The sequence below is a fragment of the Castanea sativa genome, chromosome 12 (genome assembly GCF_040712315.1).
Source record: "Castanea sativa cultivar Marrone di Chiusa Pesio chromosome 12, ASM4071231v1".
Classification (NCBI taxonomy): Eukaryota; Viridiplantae; Streptophyta; class Magnoliopsida; order Fagales; family Fagaceae; genus Castanea; species Castanea sativa.
In genome coordinates this window covers 14,137,134-14,156,690 of record NC_134024.1, presented here as the reverse complement: position 1 = coordinate 14,156,690, position 19,557 = coordinate 14,137,134, and the positions used below count along the sequence as shown (strand labels likewise).

General features: G+C 31.9%; 2 protein-coding genes across 3 annotated transcripts in view; one reads left to right on the top strand and one right to left on the bottom strand.

Annotated features, from left to right (window-relative positions):
* Window positions 1-4,585: 4,585 nt before the first annotated feature.
* Window positions 4,586-5,721, bottom strand: LOC142620937 (ethylene-responsive transcription factor ERF027-like). The gene has a single exon (XM_075794254.1). The coding sequence runs from the start codon at window positions 5,701-5,703 to the stop codon at window positions 4,957-4,959; it is 747 nt and encodes a 248-aa protein (XP_075650369.1). The 5' UTR covers window positions 5,704-5,721; the 3' UTR covers window positions 4,586-4,956.
* An 8,814-nt stretch (window positions 5,722-14,535) lies between these two features.
* LOC142619575 (uncharacterized) overlaps window positions 14,536-19,557 on the top strand; it is a 73,205-nt gene continuing 68,183 nt past the window's right edge. Inside the window, exons 1-3 of one of the 2 annotated variants that reach the window (XM_075792721.1) lie at window positions 14,536-14,802; window positions 15,582-15,691; window positions 16,156-16,278. In XM_075792721.1, coding sequence (XP_075648836.1) covers window positions 16,189-16,278 — 90 coding nt within the window. In that variant the 5' untranslated portion in view covers window positions 14,536-14,802; window positions 15,582-15,691; window positions 16,156-16,188. The remainder of the gene's footprint in view (window positions 14,803-15,581; window positions 15,692-16,155; window positions 16,279-19,557) is intronic. The other variant, XM_075792720.1, reaches the window with a different exon arrangement.

The following is a 19,557-nucleotide window of genomic DNA, read 5'->3' as shown; positions in this document are numbered from 1 at the left end:
TGGCTACAATATTTTAATTTGTTTATTTTTGTTTTGCTAAAAATAGATTGTTACGGTTAATGTATACCTTTAAAGTATGTATTAATTATCTATTTTAAGAAACTTTTTATAAAAAATTAAAAAAATTGACAACAAAATTTATCTCTTTTTTATTTTTTTATAAATGTTAAAAATATAATTTATTAATGTATGTCATAAAGATGCACATCAATAAAATCCAAAATATATTACCCCTTATGTTATCTTTAATGTCTGTCCTCTTTCGGATCGAGAACAGTTAATTTTCTATATTTTTCAACTTCGTCCAAAAATATCTTCAGCATATCCTGTTTTGGTAAGAGGACACAGTCAAGTGTCTTTCCAAACATACATCATTACTTCCGTCATTCTTTACATTTCACATCATGTGTTTTATTACTTTTATATGAAGAACTAACGAAGCAGAAGCTGCAGAACATTCATAGCTTGCTTCACATGCATAAAAGTTAAAACATCAATAAACTCTTAAGCGCGCATGTGGCTCTTCTATTATTCTTAGAGGTTTTTTTTTTTTTAAAGATTAATAATTTTCAATCCATAAATTAATCTCTCTCTCTCACACACACACATATATAAAGTAAATACACAAATAAAATGTTTTAATGAGAAACTATCACATCATCCACTAACTAAATAAAATGTGGAGATTAAAACTCACTACCACTTGTTACTATATATTTAAAACAAAATGACATATCCAGCTAAAAAAGTACTGGAAGTAAGCCAAACCCTTTATAACTGCTTCAATTTTTTTAGAAGTTATTATCCAATATTCTTTGATATGAACATGGTTTTTTTTTTAATAGGATCTAAATAGTAGAAACCTCTTAAATAGTAATATAGATATATGTATATGTATATATATGTATAAAAAAATAAAAATAAAAACCCACACATTTTACGTTTTAAGAAGGGACAAAATTTGGGGAATTACCTGGTAAAAATACATCTCTAACTCTCACATGAAACATTGCCTACAGAATAGTACCTCAATATAATAAAAAATTTTTTTTTTTTTTGAGGGATCTCAATTTAATATTTTTTTTATAACCTCAATTTAATAAATTAATCTAACACAACTGCCAATACGCATAATTGCTTGCCATTGGCCTTCCAGTTTTTTTCCCCATCATAAACGTTTTCAGTTCTGAGTCTTTTGATAAAAACTTTTCCTTTCTTGTTATTATGTCCCCATTCTACAATCTTTTTTTTTTTTTTTTAAATTACAGATGAAGTCCCCCACTTATTGTGTGTGCTATTGGCCAAGAATACTTGCACATTCGCATCCATTTGCTTCTATCACGAAGATGTGCTTCAATTTTAACTATTATTACCTAGCATCTGTTAGTGTTACCACTCCCTCTTCTTCATCCATTTGTCTTTAAATATTGGCCGTCTCTTTTAGGATTTGAAGTCAAGGAAGTAAGGATTGGTTAGGTTTCGATTTTCAAAAATGAATCTGTTTGGCTATATGTTAAATTATAACACTGTACAACTATCAACTATATACCAATCTCAAATCTAATGTTATCAACAGTTATTATCATGTCTAATTAGCAATTAAAAAACTTTATTTTCTTTTTTTTCCCCCTCTTTTAGGTAGCATTCAAATTATGAAGATGTTGCTTACTGTTATTGCAAGACTAATTGCACATTTTGTCATTTTCTAATTTATTGTTTTACAGGCCTTGACCAATAATTTTAAAAAGTCTGTTTGCACAATTGTTTATTAATTAGCTCTAGTTTCGTTGAAAACACTTGGTTTGGGATCTATGGCATTAGATGACTCAAACCTTTGCTACTATATATTTTGCCCACAAAGTTCAATGCAACCAAGTTGATCATTTAGTGTGATTTGAGAAGTGAAGCCAAATTAATGTTGGGTTATATAGGCCGCATAAGAAGTTTCTTAGTTGCTTTACTTCTTTCACATATAAATGTCTTTCAAGAAATCTTTAAAGTAATGAGAAAAATTACGAATATTTTATGGTGGATTCCGGATATTTACATTATTCATTCATGAGATTGAGTTTAATGATGCACTAATTGGCTGTGGCCTGAGGGTTTTTTTTATATATTTTTTAATAAAATAAATCATGCAAAAGCCAGGTAGTGATATGAATCTATTCACAAAAATTTTCTATGATTTTTTTCATCTATCTTATGTACCTTCCTTATTTAGGGGTGTGATGAGATTTATGTGTTTGTGGGTACACAAACCATTGTTACATTATCATATAAATTTGATTAATTATAAACTCTAACTACAAAAATAAAAGTGCACATGTTAATATTAAAGTATGTTTTTAAAATAGTGTATTCTTTCCCCAAATATCTTGGAAATATATGACAAAATAGTGTACCTTTGTGGATATTTTGTACTACATCTTCTCACATCTTTAGATTTTTCAATAATAAAAAATAAAAATATACATCAACCTCGATTAAGATAAATGAAAAATATTAACCTTTAGAAAGAAAATAAAAATTGAAGAGCCTCATGACACTCCGATTATAGTAGTTCATAAATGCGTAATATCAATAGAAAAACAAGTAAAACTCATATGAAGATGAATAAAAAATTACGACACTAGTGGGTTCCAATTAGCTTAATTGATAAAATTTTTGATAATTGTATAAAAGATCTGGGGTTCAATCTCCATCTACATTAAAAACTGACTGGTGTCTTGGTCGATAAAGAACTATTATCAGGAGTGGATACGTTAAACTCTCTCAAACAAAAAAAAACGAAATTAAACCTCAAAAAATAAAAAGAGTTTTGATCTTAATTTGCTTCACTGTGTGTTCGTGACTCATAACTCATATGAAGCTCAGGTGGACGCCTGGGATCAGGCTAGATTTTCTCTTAATTTGCTTGGACTATCCGGTCACTACTCACAAGGAGCCAAGTTGTACATATTTTATTCTCAGCAGAAAAAAAGAAAAAGCAAAAAAAAGTGGACATATTTTATTTATGTTTATTTTTATAAATTTTACATGGCTCTAAACTGAGACAGGTAGGCAGCTCTTTTTTTTTCTTTTTTTTTTTGGAGCAGAGGTAGGTAGCTTTCAATCTTATAAAGACAAAAGAGAAATAGTTGCAAATAATCCCAGCCAAGTAAAATCAAACCCATACCCCACTCACAACAACTCCACAATAAAAGTGAATAATCCCACACTCCACCGCCGCAGTGATCCATGCCACCACACAAAACCACCTCCTATGTCGGTACCACCGCAAAACAAAGACTGAGTCTTTATTTATGGCAGACCCACCTCCTCCGCCTCAATATTACTATCTCCATTAAAACACTACCTTCTAGTTTCTACTAATTTCTATAGAGATTTATCACTGTGTAACATAAAAAATCTTACTTTAACTCAAAAAAACTTAAAATAATCTCCACTTACAAAATATCTCTTAAAGAGTTAAAGGTCCGGTCATATATAAATCCCCGGCATAGTAGTAACTTGGAAAAGTCAGTCTTGTTCTAAAAAAGGAAGCAGAAGAAAATTCTGTCAGATTTGGCACAAATTTTTGCCTTCTTTCTGGCAATTTTGACCATCGAAGGACCAAAAGTTCAGGTATTTAATTATTGACGGATAAGATGTTCAGAACCTTGTAAGGAAAAAAATCGTTTTTTTTTTTTTTAAACTACTCCCCCAACATCCTTCTTATGTGGGGTAGTTGTGAACTGTGAGAAGTGCACTGGATCGTTTTTATTTTTTATTTTTTGACCCTTATGCTTCAATAACTACAAGAAAGTCTGCTGGGTTTTTTTTTTGGGCCCCCCCTGTGTTGGGGGAGTGCGGGGTGTCGAAGTGTATGATAGTATACATGAACAATTATAGGAAAGTCTAATACTATTTACATGTTCCATACATAGTAAGTGGAACTTTTCATAAAACGATCACACTTTCTTTCATCTACAATGGAGTTCTTTATATTTGCAGTTTTACCCAATCACTCTGCTTTAGTTTAGCTTAAAGAAGCAAATCAAATTAATGTGGCAAGGCTATATAGAAGATGTCTCAGAGATGGATCTGAATCCGCCTTTGGTGCTAAAAATAAAAAATAAAAAATAAATCTTTTTTTTTTTTGCATGAAAAATTTGAATTAATGCATCCAGTTCACTACATCTGTTTGCTTACGTAAAGTGGGCCCTATATATAGTCCCATACTTACGTTAGAAAAGTAGCCTGTTAGGTGTACAGAATAATTTCTCCCGCGCTTTTTATGGTTTAAGTTTTTATCTTATTAAAATCAAATTTCTGCATGCTTTTTTTCTCCTCCTCCATCTCACCCCATTTTTTTTTCCTCCTCTTCCATAATCTACAACAAGAACACTTTTTTTATTATAACAACCCAAAGTTTCAGACGCTTATGTGTTGCAGTAAACTAGGCCTTTGAGTGTCTTTATGTTCTTGCTAACATATTTAGGTCTTTGACGATCTATGGCCTCGCAATCACAATCATGAAAACTATTGGTAATTTCTTTTTCTTAACGAAAATTCTTTGTAGTGCTATATCCTCCAATAAGGAAAGGGTGTTACCTCGCGAAAAAGGACAAGTACATTGGAAACCAAAGTCTCTTTGGACTTTACCAAAACATAGAATCAAAGAAGTACCTTACATATAATACAAAGTATGCACAACGCAACTAGCACCATGAAAATCATAGTTAGCACCACAAGCATCTAATTCTTCTAGGCTTTCTAGCTAGACTTTACAAACCCAGCACATGGAGGGAGCTCATCCGATAGCTAGTTAAATAAAAAAAAAAACAAGAACAAGAACAAGAACAAAGAACAAAGCAAAGCATAACAAAACAAAAAACAAAACAAAAAAACAAAACAAACATACAATACAATACCATACAAAATACAACGATTTTCTCAAACACCATAGGGTTTGGTTTAATATGCGTAACTCCATAACCCATCTCCATCTCCATCTCCATTTCCATCCCCACCAGATTCATCCGAGGACGACTTTGACTGAATCCTAGGCGGACTTAAAAGCATCCCTTCTGCCATTTCCACCAGCAAATTCGGCATATTCAATAACTCTTCTTCGTCAACGTACTCTTCCTCTGTTCTTTTACGATGTGCCGTTTCATGATCAGTTCTACTACTGCTACTACTACTACTACCCTCCGACGATCTCTGCATCATCGCCTCTGCCGCAGAGGCCGCCGCGGCTCGTATGTCACTCGGCGCCAACGAAGCCGGTATCGGATACCAGAGCATCAAATTGGGGAAGTTTAACACCGTGCTGGGTCCTTTCAAAGCCAAAGCCGCTACGTCGTAAGCCACTGCTGCCATCTCCCGGGTCGGGTACGTGCCGAGCCAAATGCGCGTGCTTCTACGTGGCTGCCGTATCTCTGATACCCATTTCCCGCTCCGACTCCGAGCCCCACGATATTTCTTGGGATTGGCAGTAGAACTGGACGATCCGGATTGACCCGAAGACCCTTCCGATTCGGATATCGGAGAGGTGGCGGTGGCGGTGGCGGTGTTGGTGTTGGTGTTGATGTTGTTTGTTAAAGAGCTTGAAGCAGGTATTGCTCCTGTGGTATCACTGTTCAGAGTGGTCTCCTCCCGGCGCACATTAGTGTGTGTGGATGGGTTATTTCCGCGCACGTTAGCAGGATTCTTAGGCATTTTGCCTTTACTATAGGTCCCTTTGTTTTAGTTTTTGTGTTTTTTTTTTTTTTTTTTTTGGTTTTCTTATAAAAAAAAACAAAATTTTTAGGCCTTGAATTGGCCTTTACTTGCCTACATATATATTTTTGGTTTCGTACGGACGTCACAATAATGACAAAAGAATTTATAATGTCTGTTTAAGCTGTTAATCTATATAACTTTTTTGGATTAAAAAGGTTTTATTCTAGAAAAAAAGTGAATAAAAATTGTGATATTAAATTAAAAAAAAATTTGTGATGGGTTATACTATAAATTTTTATTATATAGAGTTCATAAATTAATTAGGATGATAATTTAAATATTTATTTATTAAGTAATTAAAGTTTACCGATCATAATAATTGATACATTAATTTGTAAATTTTAATTACTTTTTTAATAATTTGTTGGTTAAAAATAAGGCGATTTATAGCTACCAAAAAAAAAATGTTAATTAGTTTAGTTATAACTTATAAGAGTGTTAATTTCTTTAATATTCTTCATTTGTTAGTTTCATTATTGTGTGGGTTAATTTAAATTTATCTGGTTTGTAACTTATAAAAGAAGAGGAGGTGAAAGTGTGAAACAGTGGGATAGAAAGGGGGGTGGGAAATTCGTGGCTGAGAGAATTGGTCCGACATCAATTTGTGGCTCAAAGTGGTTACACGTATTGGACGCAATCACGGGATTAGCTGTTATCTACCGAGTCTGCCATCATGTCAATTCCTCTCTTTGTGCATTCCAAAATATCTTGGGGCGGGGGGGTTTATGGATGCTTAACAATGTTGTTCGAAGGATAAAATCGAATTATTAACAAGAATTGGCGATAATTAATCTAGGTCATGCCTACAATTATTTGTATTTTTTTTTTTTGGCAGGTTGTATGAATACTTATTGCGACTTTTTATGGAGCTCTACTTTTTATTTTTTATTTTATATTAAATGGAAGAGCTCTACTTTTTTCATTATTTTTTTTATTGATAGTGGTGAGGCAGACTGATCCTGTTTCAGTGTTTGGAATAGCAACTGCGAAAAAGGTAAAGATGTTCATTACTTTTTTTTTTCTTCTTCTTTTTTTTTTTTTACCTATTAAGTTATATATCAATGCTATAGGTTTTTATCCCTAAAAAATGTTGGGGGTAAAAAACACAAACTATGACAAATAGTGACTAGATTCTTGATCAACAAAACTAATTTCTAAGTAAAAATGGGTAAAGCTTCACAATGAGAAGATTAGACAGATGATTGGAGGCAACGAAGGTAGCAATAAACACTTTGATGGAGAAAAACTAGTTTCTCAAGATACAAAGAGTGAATCTAAGTAAAATACAAGTTCTTGTTCTTCTTCCTCAATTTTTCTAGATCCCCCTTTCTGTTGGCTCCTCCCTCCTTTTATCCCTCCTCCCCTCTTCTTTTTTACCCAGCTGGGTTAAAAGAGATACTTGTCCAATCAAACTCTACTCTTGCCATTTCTTGATCAAGAAAGAAAACTTTTGGGTCTCTTCAATGTTCAAGTTAGTCATTCAGCATTTAATGTTATTGACATTCTGTAAAAATAACTAATTAATGAGGAAGTAATTGTTACATTGAGCTCTGCGTCATTTTTTTCGCGTTTCTCAAGAAAAGGGGATTGAAGTTGCATCTTCGATGAACTCGTTGATCTCTTCTTGGTTATGTCATTGTATCTAAGGGTTAACCAGTTCCTCGGATTACCTCAATAGCTGATTCAAACGAGCTATCTTCTCTTGGGCTTGAGTTTTTCTAAGTTTGGACATGGTCTGAGGTCTTATTTTGGGAATGTCTCTTCGGCCTTTCCTCTTTAGCCCAAAGTCCATGTTCCAACCCCCCCCCCCCCCAAAAAAAGATTTTAAAAAATGGTATAGGTTTTTAAATAAAAAATATTAACTTTCATCGAGTTGTTGATTTACAAATAATTTTTTTCATTTTCAAAGATTGATTTACGGACATTAGGAACCAAAACTAACTAATCATAATTTAACTAAAATTTATTTCATTTGTACTATTCAATTATTATTCCGACAGTTTGCTTTGTTAAAAACAATTATTAATAAAATTGGAAACATAATTTTCTTTATAATTATTGACATGGTCTGTTGTGATTGGTATAACATCTCCACAAATGACATCATTTTTATTGAATTGTTATTTTAGAACCCACAATTCCCAAAAATAAGCTTTACTTGAATGTCTGTTGTTAAATTTCTTTAACATTTTGCCACAATAAGAAGTTACCATTGCAAGTTTTAGTGACTTTTTTTTCTATTTATTAATCTACTCTCTCTCTCTCTCTCTCTCTCTGGTTTGTTTGGGTGAGATTAGTGGGTTGGTTGGGTTCGTCATGGTGGAGATTGGTGGTTGAGTTGGGTTTGTTGTGGTGGATATCGATGGATTTAGGTCACAATAATTGTGACTTTGGTTATGATTTGTTGTGATTTGTGACTTAGATTACAGTTGTGGTGTGATTTGTGTTCCGGTTGTGTTGTGATTTGGGTTGCGATTGTGCTATGGTGGCTGGTGGTGGGGGTCACTTTGGTTGTTGTTGTTAGTGGTAGTGGTGGTGTGTGTTGATTTCGATTTCAATTGGTGGTGGTTTTAGTTGTTCAAGGGTTGGGTTGTTCTAGGTTTGGTGGTGGGTGGTTGAGAGAAAGAGAGAGAAGAAGAAGAAGAAGAAAGATGGAGGAGAAGAGTGAGATGAGCTAGTTTCATATTATATTTTTTTTTGTATTTTATGTTATTTTAACTAGTTTTGCAAGTCCTGCATATGCATAAATACATTTAAAAATATATAACTACATGCATATTATAATTTCTACATAAGTTAAGTACTATTCATGATCATTCTCATATTTTATCAAGTCTTAAAAAATTTTGTAATAAGAAAATTATTTAGTAGAAAATGAAAATTGCTCATGCTTGTTTTCTATTTTTTAGGAAAAAAAGGTTTTGTTACTTCTTAACTTAATTTTTGTTAATGTGATGCAATTAATTTATTACATTTGTGCATTTTCCGGATAAGATATGAGCAACCAATTTTTAGAACGTGGTATAACTTCATTTCATTTGTTTTTGGACTAATGTAGTTTGGTCTTTGTTGTAATATTATTTTAGAGTTAGTTTAATAAGCTACTTTTTTTTTAAAAAAAGTCTTTATATTATAATAATTTATTGAATATTTTATTGTTGATGGGGGTATTGGGAAAAAGAAGCAATAATTTAATATTTTAGGCTAAACATTTCTCCTTTCAAATTATATGTTTAAAGTTTAATTTTGACTAAAATGATTGGTTTTGTTGATTGTAGTTATGATTTAATGGCCCTTTACAAAAAGAGTTGCCTAATTGTCTTAAAATAAATGAACATTTTAAAACTTCAGTTTCAATTTGCAATAAAATTATTATATTTAAGAAAGAAAAAGTAAAAATTCTGATTGAATTTGATGTTACATTTAATATAAAACTAAAAAAGTCTTAGATTTTTGCAATGAGTAGTAAATCTTTTCACAAAAATTAAGAAATTGAATTGACACATGGCACAAAATTAGAGCTCAATTGAAATCTAATCGAATTTTCTCTCAGCGTGTATATATATACACGCACACATATGATGTGTTATATATTAAAATAAAAGTTAAGGTGTTAAGTGAGTTGTAAAGTAGAACGTTAAAATAGATCAAGTAAGCTTTTAGAGTGTAAAATAAATATTTTTTAGATACCCGGATTTTAATGCTCTTAAGAGCATTGGCATTGGGAGTTGTAAACCCCCCCCCCCCCACCCCCAAATGGTAAATTTATAGCGTCAAAACCACAACAGTGTGCATTATCCGATATTCTAATTGTAAAAAAATTTACAATTGTGCTATAGTAGCATCTATTTTATATGATGCTATTGTAGCAGAATGATATTCTTAATTTTTTTTAATAATATCTCTCCTACTTTATATTAATAATTCCAACAAACTTTCTCTCTCTCCTCTCTTTAGACCCAAAAAGACATAGCCATCAGACCATGGCCGGACCCATTGTCACAAGCCACGACGAGCCACCACCCACTCTCATTATTTCTCTTCTCTCTCTCTCATTGCAAATTTGCATGGTGGCATGGAGATTGGCGTTTGGGGTTTGGCGCGAAGATCAGCGTTTGGGTGTGGCGCGGAGATTGGTGTTTGGGCATGGCATGGAGATTAACGTTAGGGCGTGTGTAGACACCGCATTTTATACCCGTTAATAAATTTTGGCCCTTGGCCCCAACGATAAGCTTGACATATATCAACTAAGGATAATTAAAGAGTTTGCAATAGTTTGGAAGTAATCATAACTCAAAAGTGCTCAAATCGCTTTGAAATCAATATTGAAAAATGACATTTGCTCACTTTTTTTTTATCATAAATTTTGACCCATAAAGTATTTTTGAGTGAGGTTTGTTTCATTGGAAAGTAGACATTTTGGGCTTCAATTTGAATACAAAAGTTTGCCAAATTTGGACTTATATTAAGTAAGTTATGACCATATGAAATTAGGCCAATTGGGTAGTTTTATTTTTTGGGTTTTAAAACTTCATTTTAAGAGCTCAAAACATCATGCTTTGATGTGGGCCGGCCCATAAACCTTTGAAAACGTCCAAAGATTATTAAAAAGTCTAAAAACCCTAATTTTAATTGATAAATACTCATCCTATACCTCTAATCAAAACCCTAGCTAGAAAAAGTGATTTTTTAACCTCAATTTTTTCAAAAACCCTAATTCTCTTTTCCAAAACTCACACATAACCCCTTAACACGTTTTTTACAAATTAAAAATCCCTCTTTAGTTAGTTCTAAGGCTGAAACTATTTTCCAAAATTGATTTCTCAAAACATTTTTCAATTAAAGTTTGTTATTGAGTTGTGATTACCTAAATTATTGTGTTCTTTTGATTATTATTGTCTTATCAATCTAATCTTTGTGTTGTAGGCACTAAGGGGTCGGTTAAACAAACTCTAAACTCACAATCTAAAGTAAGGTGAGTATTCTTTGCATGAACTGTTCCTTTGTTTGATAGGATTCACATGAGTTTCTTAATATAGTTTTTATATTCATTATATTTGTTTGTTTGATGTTCAAGATTATGTTTGATATGTTTTAATATGATTTTAGGTTGTTTATAATCTATTCATGTTGTCCTTGGTTTGTTATTATGGTTTCATGTAAAGTATAACATGTATGTTTATTTTATGTAGTTTAGTTTAATTATTTGTTTTGTTTCATGTTTATTTATTTATGTTGATACTTTGTGTTTTTGTTTCATGTTAGTTTAGTTTTTAGGGTTTCTAACATGCTTGTTTGATTTCACATACAATATCTTTGTTTGATTAAATTTCTAAAAATGCAATTTTTTTTCAAGTCTGTGCTAAAGGATGCATACGCATTTTTGAGTATGCGTGCGTATAGCTTAAACGTGCATATGGTTTAACCATGCGTACGCATAGTTGAATACGCATATGCAACTCGAACTCATATTAGGGAAAATTTTATATATATATATATATATATATATATTATTTTAATAACTTTTTAACATGTTATTTGATTATGTTTGACTCCGATTAGGTTGATTATTTATGTTTAATTCTTTTCCATGTTTGCTTTAGTATTTTTGCCATGTTTAGTCTATTTGATACTCTTTCCTTGTGAGTTTTAGTTAATTGTCAACTTGCCATGTCTAATTTATTTTGTTTGATAGTGTTTTATTTATTTATTTTTATATTGTAATATGTTTTAAACATGTTGTATGTGTTGTTTTTATTTAAAGTGCATGATGTATGTTTAGATTAAGGATTAGGGCTCTCTTAATAATTTTTTTAATTAAATATGACCTAGCAACACATAATGGAGGTCAGCCCATAAGTCGAGCGGTCTTGAGTGCCTAATACCTTTCTAAGCCGTACCCAAACTCTAGACCCATGATCTAGTACGTGGATTCATGTGTATAAGTGATTAGCCCCAATGGCTCAATATGGTTTTTAGATCTATTCTAAGTGGTGATTCCATTAGTCCATAGCATGGCAATCGCCGTTGGGTTGGTTGTAGTGGCATGGCGATCGGCAATGGGTGTTGGGGCGTGGGCAGGGGTGGCGTTGTGTTAGAGCCAGGGGGTTCAAATGAACCCCTTGACTTGTCAATTTTTTATTTTATATGTATATATATAAATTTTTTTAAAACTTTTGTTTTGAACCCTTTAAATAAAAATTTGAACACCCTCAATTTTATTTAAACCCAACTAAAATAAAGTTGAATATGATCATCTTAATGCTACTTTCACAATATTTTTACAATAAATGTTATATGGCAAGTTGTAATTGGTTTTTATTTGAATCCATAATTAACATAATTTTTTACTTATCATTAATAACTTGCTATCTAGATTTTGTTATAAAATTTGTGAAAGTATTGTGTATTGAATATTATTAAAAAAAAATTTCATTTTTGCTCATTTGTTAAAAATATATATATGTATATTCTTTGCAGAACTCTAGCTTACTTTACCATCGATAGCAAAATGAAGCTATTTTTTCATACACTTTTTTTCTCTATAAACAAAAAATTACACTACTGTTACAACCAATATATCTCTATCTACATTTGTGATTCTTTCCCATTCTCTTTATCTCTCTTTCTTTCTTATGTATTTTTTTTTTTAGTTTTTCTCTTTATTTGATCAAATTGTTTGATAAATACTCTATAGATTTTCAAATCCAATAAGTTTTTTAGTGTTTGCTCAAATTCTAAGAGAGCGATCACATGTATGATTAAAAATCCATACATGATTCCTAAAAAGAAGAAGAAGCCATACACTTCAAAAACAAAAACTTATATTAGTTACTATTTTTTTTTCTTTGTTTCGCATTACTCCTAGTTCTACCCTTAGGTATGTTAGTATTCTTCTTTATCATATATTTTAATTTAATTGATAATACATATAAATATAATAAGTTATTATTAATTTGACAAAAATGTCCGATTAATTATTTAATTATATTTGTTGACTTATTGACCTGTAAACTATTAATAACTTTTTTATATATTATTGTACAATATAGTTGTATTATATACTGAATTGTATTTAAAATACTATTTTAGATTATTGTATATAATATGAAAGTTGTATGTACAGAAAAAAATCATTTTATTTTTTATTTACTCCCATGACAAATTTCTTGCTCTATTAGTGTTGAACCCCCTAGAAAAAAATCCTGGCGTCGCCACTAGGTGTAGGGTGTGGCGATCGATCGACGATTGATTTTTGGCAGTTGTTGGTTGTTATGGGTTTGCGGTAATGGTGGGTGTAGGGGTGGTAGTGGGTTTCGAGAGAGAGAAGGGAAGAGGGAGAAAGAGATAATGAAATTAATATAAAAATAAGGTGGTGGTGGTGGTGGTGGTGATGGTGATGGTGGTTTCTTGTGGTTGTTGGTGGCTATTGTGGTTGTGATAGTGTACAGATCAAACCCATGCAGTTATAAAATTGATAAGAAAGTAGTTGTGGTAGCTGGTTACTTAGAGGAAGAGGAAGAGAGATAGAGAAATAGTAGAAAAAAAGAATATTTACTTAAAGTGACAAAAATATAGAATTTGGAATGTTGAGTGTGTTGTAAAATGGTATGATATAATAGATAAAATATTTTTTTTTTAATACAAGATAGAATTTATAGTCTAGCCTAATCTAAGTGTGTATATGTGTGAAGCTCTCTCCTGGAGACTTGAATCCCGGCCCTTGCCCTCTCACACCTCACACCCCACAAACACTTATACTTGTGGAGTGACCAACGTACCAAGAATATGCGGTAGTAGATAAAGTAGATTTTAAGATAGTAAAATATGATATTTTTTAGAAACAGAGTGTGAATGCTCTTATGCATCTATTACAACATATCGTATTAAAATTTGTGAAAAGTACTGTCTTAAAATTATTAAACAATTACAAATAAGTGAATTAATGGATTTTCCATTACAATTTTTTGAATTATTAGCAAACGTACTATAACCAAGTCTCTAAAACTTGTCCTTGATATGATCTAGTGAAGAATTTGGTACGAGAAATTTGACATGCTTCTTTATATTTAGATTTTTGAAAATGTGATGTTTGGAAGTATAAAACTCTAAAAGTATAATTATACCATGTCTTTTTTTTTCTTTTTTTTTTTGTTTTGTTTTGGAGGGGGTTAATTACAACTTAATAGTTTGTCCATATGTGGTTAGGTTCATTTTAAGGGTGCTTATTCGTGGTTCGGACGTCGTCCCTTTGCCCATATGAAGTGGTCTCTACTCCATAACTCACATCATCACTTTAACGTAAGAATTAGAAAAATCATTAAAAAAAAATGAAGATAAAAAAAAGTTAGAATTTTGTGAAGAGAAGTGCTATTTTCGTCAACATTTATGCAACAAATCTTGTTAATAGTTATAATTTAAATCTATTACAGGAATTATTTTTTTATCAATTGATAACAACAAATAATAATTTTTTGCTAAAAGTTTGTTATAAAAATTTTATGAAAATATTATGTACATCACATTTTTCTTAACTAAAAATAAATAAGAAACTTTTTTTTTTCTTAATGGAAGAAAATCAAGAACAAACATGATAACAAAAAACTATAGATTTTCTCGAATCCTGATCAAGGTGAGGAGTATAAAAAATATTTTTTTTCTTCGATCATCGTTTTCTCAAACATGGTTATTTACTTTTTTATTTTATTTATAAAACATGGTTATTTACTTATTATTTATTTCTTTATTTTATTAATTATCTCTCTCTTACAAAGTTTCATTGTTTATCACCCATTTCTATCTCTCTCTTTCATCATCCACATTTCCGCGCTCTCTCTTTCTCTCCCAATCTATTCTCTCTCTCTCTCTCTCTCTCTCTCTCTCTCTCTAATTTTCGGTTCTTTTTTTGGGTTTGATCTGATGAAGAAGATGGAAGGGGTTGTTGCTATGGAGTCTTCTCCATATGCTGCGTGTGAGGACCCAAGAACCAGGTTGAGGCATCAGAATCTCTTACTGGACTTTTAAGAGCTACAGAAGGTAATTTCTTTTGTGGGTTTTCATGGATTTGTAATTTCTTTTGTGGGTTTCACCAGATCTGATGATTGTTTGATACTCTGGAGGTATGTATTATTTTTTTTTTCAGCTGTTTTATGGATCTGTGATTTGGGATTTTTTGATGTCTGGTTGCTTAAAAAATTGATTTTGGATCAAACCCAAGACGCTTTCACAAAATCCACACAAAACCCACATCTCCAGCCAACTAATTTTCCCAAAAACACATCATCTTCAGTTCTCTCAGTCAATTTATCAAACACCCATCTGAAACTCGAGCTTGGTACTTCCAAATCAGATCTGATATGGCTTTGAATTAGAGATATAAAAGTGAGAGCAAGCTATAGCTGACGATGATGATGAAATTCCGGTGGCTATGGAGGAGGTGTTCATGCCGACCACGGCGATGGTCATGTTGAACAAATAACAACATGCCACCGCACAACATTTTGACAACATAACTGAATAATACTGAATAATATTATTCAATTATTGTGAAATTATTGTGGACATAATACTACTCTACATGTGAATCAACCAAAATGTTTCTATTTCTCATATGATTAGCTGTGAAATCGTCGTGGACATAACTTACTCTATATGTGAATCAACCAAAATGCTTCTATTTTTTTTTTTTTTTTTGGTATGACGAGGAAATAGTAGTTTTGTGGATTTTTTTTTTCTTCAAAACTCTGATTTTTTATATTCATTTATTTGTTATTATTATTATTATTATTATTATTATTATTATTATTATTTTTCAGTGAAGTGATGAGGTGAGTCACGGATTCCTAGCGGAGGCCAACTCAAGTGGTAGAAGTAACAAAGTCCAAATCATGATTGTCACTACTAAAATGAGCCTAACTACTAAATTGTAATTAACTTCTTTTTTTAAAAAGAAATATGATAATATTTCCAACAAAAAAAAAAAAGATTATATCCCCATGTTTGATTTAAGTTACTTACTCTGCATAGTTCAGAAACATTTTATATAGCATGTCTCAGAATATTTTCTTAAATAAACCATGGCTTTTGTTTCTAAAAAAGGGGGCTGACATGATGCACATTCCATTTGATTTAATCAGGTTAGGAAGTTTATGTATGTTGTAGATAACAATGTTAGCAACATGTTTTAAAATTTTTGTAGCCATTGGTTTAGTGTATTGAGAGAAAAATTAATCCCTAAGTTTGTAATTTGAAAATTTGTGCCTCGTTTTTGATAAAAAAGAAAAGGAAGCTACATTGTTAGAAATAGAATCTACTACATCTCATAAACTTTCGAAACAACAAATGATTTTTTTTTTGTTTTTTTTTGTTTTTGTGTTTATGTTGGATTAGAATTGAGAGAGATAAGAGAAATCAAAGTAGAAGATGACTCTTCAGAACTACACCAGTGCGCTTTTGGACAAGAGAGACTGGGATCCATGTCAAGATGACCAAATGGTTGACCTATTTAGTTTTGTAAGTTCTAGATAGATTTTAATAATTTTTTTTTCCACAACTGTTGTCACTTTTGAATCTTTTCTGCAACTCACTTGAGTTGTTCCCCTTAGATTTATATAAAAAGGGGTGCAATGGCTCATTTTTGCAGACAAGATTTTAGTGGTGTTGTTGATAACAACATGCACTGAAACCTCTCTTTCTCCTATCAATTTCTATTAGTGCATTTAGATCGTGGATGTTGTGTGTTTTGTGTTTGTAACAAATATAACCGTATAAGCTATATCAATATTATATTTGTGTAAAGGAGTTCAAGACAGCGTAGAACATTTTAAATAGTTCACGTTTATTTGTGACTTCAGTAGGGTAACTAAAATGTATGTAAAGAAAGAACTCTTGTTTTTATGTACTTATTTTGATTTTCAACACCTCATATATTTGAAATACTCATTATTTATAGATAGATATGAAAATAATACCAACAAAAGTTTAAAACATAAAATACAACATTTTCATGCATTGGCGAATACTTTTCCTTTTTCGTAAGGTAATGTTTGGATTCAGAGGTTTGCGTCCATGTTCCTGAAAACACGTTTCAGCTTGAACAGCGCATCTTGTACTGTTCATTGTTCATGAACAGTACAAGATGCTTATAAACAGTGCACTGTTCATGCCTTGTCTTTTTTAAGCAGTGATTTTTGACTTTTCTGCACACCAGTGAGTCCTGTGCACTGTTTATGGGACCTATAAATTTCGTTTTTCAACAATTTTTTCATTTTAATGGTCTCACGGGGCTATTCACACATTTAAAAATTATTTCGCTACAATGTTTTCAGTTTTCAGCTCTATCCAAATGGATGTTTCATTTGGATGATCATATTTTCACCTAAGAAAAAAAAAAGAATATACCACTTTTTAAGGCATCACATATTTTAAGGTACAAATATAATTTTACACAATATACACAATTAATGGATGAGAATAAGCTTATCCAAACCCCCTACGTATTTTCTAAACGTGATTTTGAAACCAAGCCTAAAAAGCTTGCACATGTTACACTTTAAAATAATTATCTTTAAACTCTCCACATGTAATTACCTGTCCAATCATTCTTCATCTTGAAATGATAAAAAAAATTAGATGTAAATAAACTCATCCAAGCACATGTACTTCTAAACACGGTTTTGAAACCGGGGCTAAAAGGAAAGCATTCACGTTTTACACATTAATTCTATCAGATTATTATCCATAAACTATACACATGTTATCACATCTCTAATAATTTTCTCTCCAAGCACAAAATAGGGATGGATAGAGCAGAAGTATGTGAGGCCATCAATGGGAATGTCTTATTTTTTAGTAATGCTATAGACAACAATTTACAACTTTTTATTGGTTCTTATTTGAATTTGTCATAACATCAGTTTTGTATCTACTAATAATTATTCTGGTCTCTCTAAAATTATCTCATTTTTCTCTTCTAGGCTCATGGTCATTGTTGATACCATATTTTTTCTGGCCCTAAAATTTGATGAAGACTTGAGGTTTAAAGTAAGGGATTTTGTGAATTTAATGGTTAGATCTTGTTTTTGTAGGTTTCAATTGATTTTATGAGATTAACCAGGTTTTAAATCAAATATTATAAAATTCCTTTCATGTGAAAATCTTTGAACATAAATCATGTTTGAATTGGGAATATAGAAATTGTCCCCATTGGAAGATGTGTAGTATCACATAAAATATGTATTATTTTCCCTTGAATAGCCCTAATTTGCGTTTAAGTTGATTTGGATAGATGTGTGGGTTTCAGTTAGCTTAACTGGTATAGTTTATGATGGTTGAATAAGAGATCTAGGGTTCAATTCTTGCTTACATCAGAAATTGATTAGTGTCTTGATGTGATGACAAAGTGCTATCATTAGGAGCGGATGTTATAGGTTAAAATCTCTAAAAAAAAGAAAAAAACAAGTAGATTTGGATAGATGTTCTAAAATCACATTTACAATTAAATTTCCGCATTTACACTTATATTTCCATACTCTTTGTTCTTTCTTCTTCTCTAAAACTTTCTCTAATAATTTTTTTTGAAATTGCCGCATTTACACTGTTTATTTTGAAGTAAAATGCTTTTTGAAATTTATTTTTCCCATTTTCAGCTGTTTGTTTGCAGGTAAAATATAGTCATTTGTGAAATATTTTCCGTCAACTATAAAATCTTTTATGATAAGCTGTAAAATGCTTTACCTTTGAAAATTTGGTAAAACACTTTCTATAAACACACTGTGGCTTCCCATCCCCCATTTGCTCGCTAGGTCACTAGTTCGGTGGTCGGATACATAGCTCCGATAGTCGGATACATAGCTCTGATGGTCGGTGATGGTGGTTTGGTGGTCGGAGACTCCGCTCTAGAGACCGATGCCGGTGGTTTGGTTAGCGGTGACTCCACTCTATATCTAGCACTGGTTGTCTAGTGTTTAGAGACTTTATTACGGCTACTGGTGCCGGTAGTCTGGTGGCACCAGATGCTTCCCCGGCGATCTGTGCCTGTGGTTTGATAGTCGAAGACGCTGCATTGATGGCTAGTGTCAACGGTCCAATGGCCAGAGACACTGCATCGCAACCGGTGCCGGAGGTCTAGTATTCGAAGACATCGTTTTATTCTTTTTTAATAAGGGAAAAATGTATTTTTATTCTTTTTTCTTCAAATTTTGGGCAGAATGTCATCTCTCCAAACTCGAGAAGAGTGTAATTACTCGTTCATTTTGTCATTGCTAGGTGGGAGCTCACATTTGATACAAGTCTCCTAATTCTAGAGTCTTCCCCCTCTCCCCATGCATAATTGAATTGCAGCTAGCAAGCTTAAATCCTCCCTCACACGTCCCTCATTTTTCCTACACCCCTCTATTATTTTCTTCCCCCAAACCTCCCGAGAAAACCAGTGAAGCTTCATTGAAAGTACTAGAAAAACAGTCCCAAAGGCACTCACATACTCACTGAAAACCCAACCAAAAACCAAAAAATTGATCACAAGTGGTCTGTGAAACCCAGCCAAAGCTCATTTAGTGCTCGTTTGAGAATAGCTTATTTAGCTTTTTGCTAAAAACTTTTCTGCTAAAAGAAAAGTGTACTAAAGTATAGTTTTACCTTGAAAAAATGAAAAAAATGTATCCGAAGACGTCGTTTTATTCTTTTTTAATAAGGGAAAAATGTATTTTTATTCTTTTTTCTTCAAATTCGGGGCAGTGTCATCTCTCCAAACCCGAGAGGAGTGTAATTACTCGTTCATTTTGTCATTGCTAG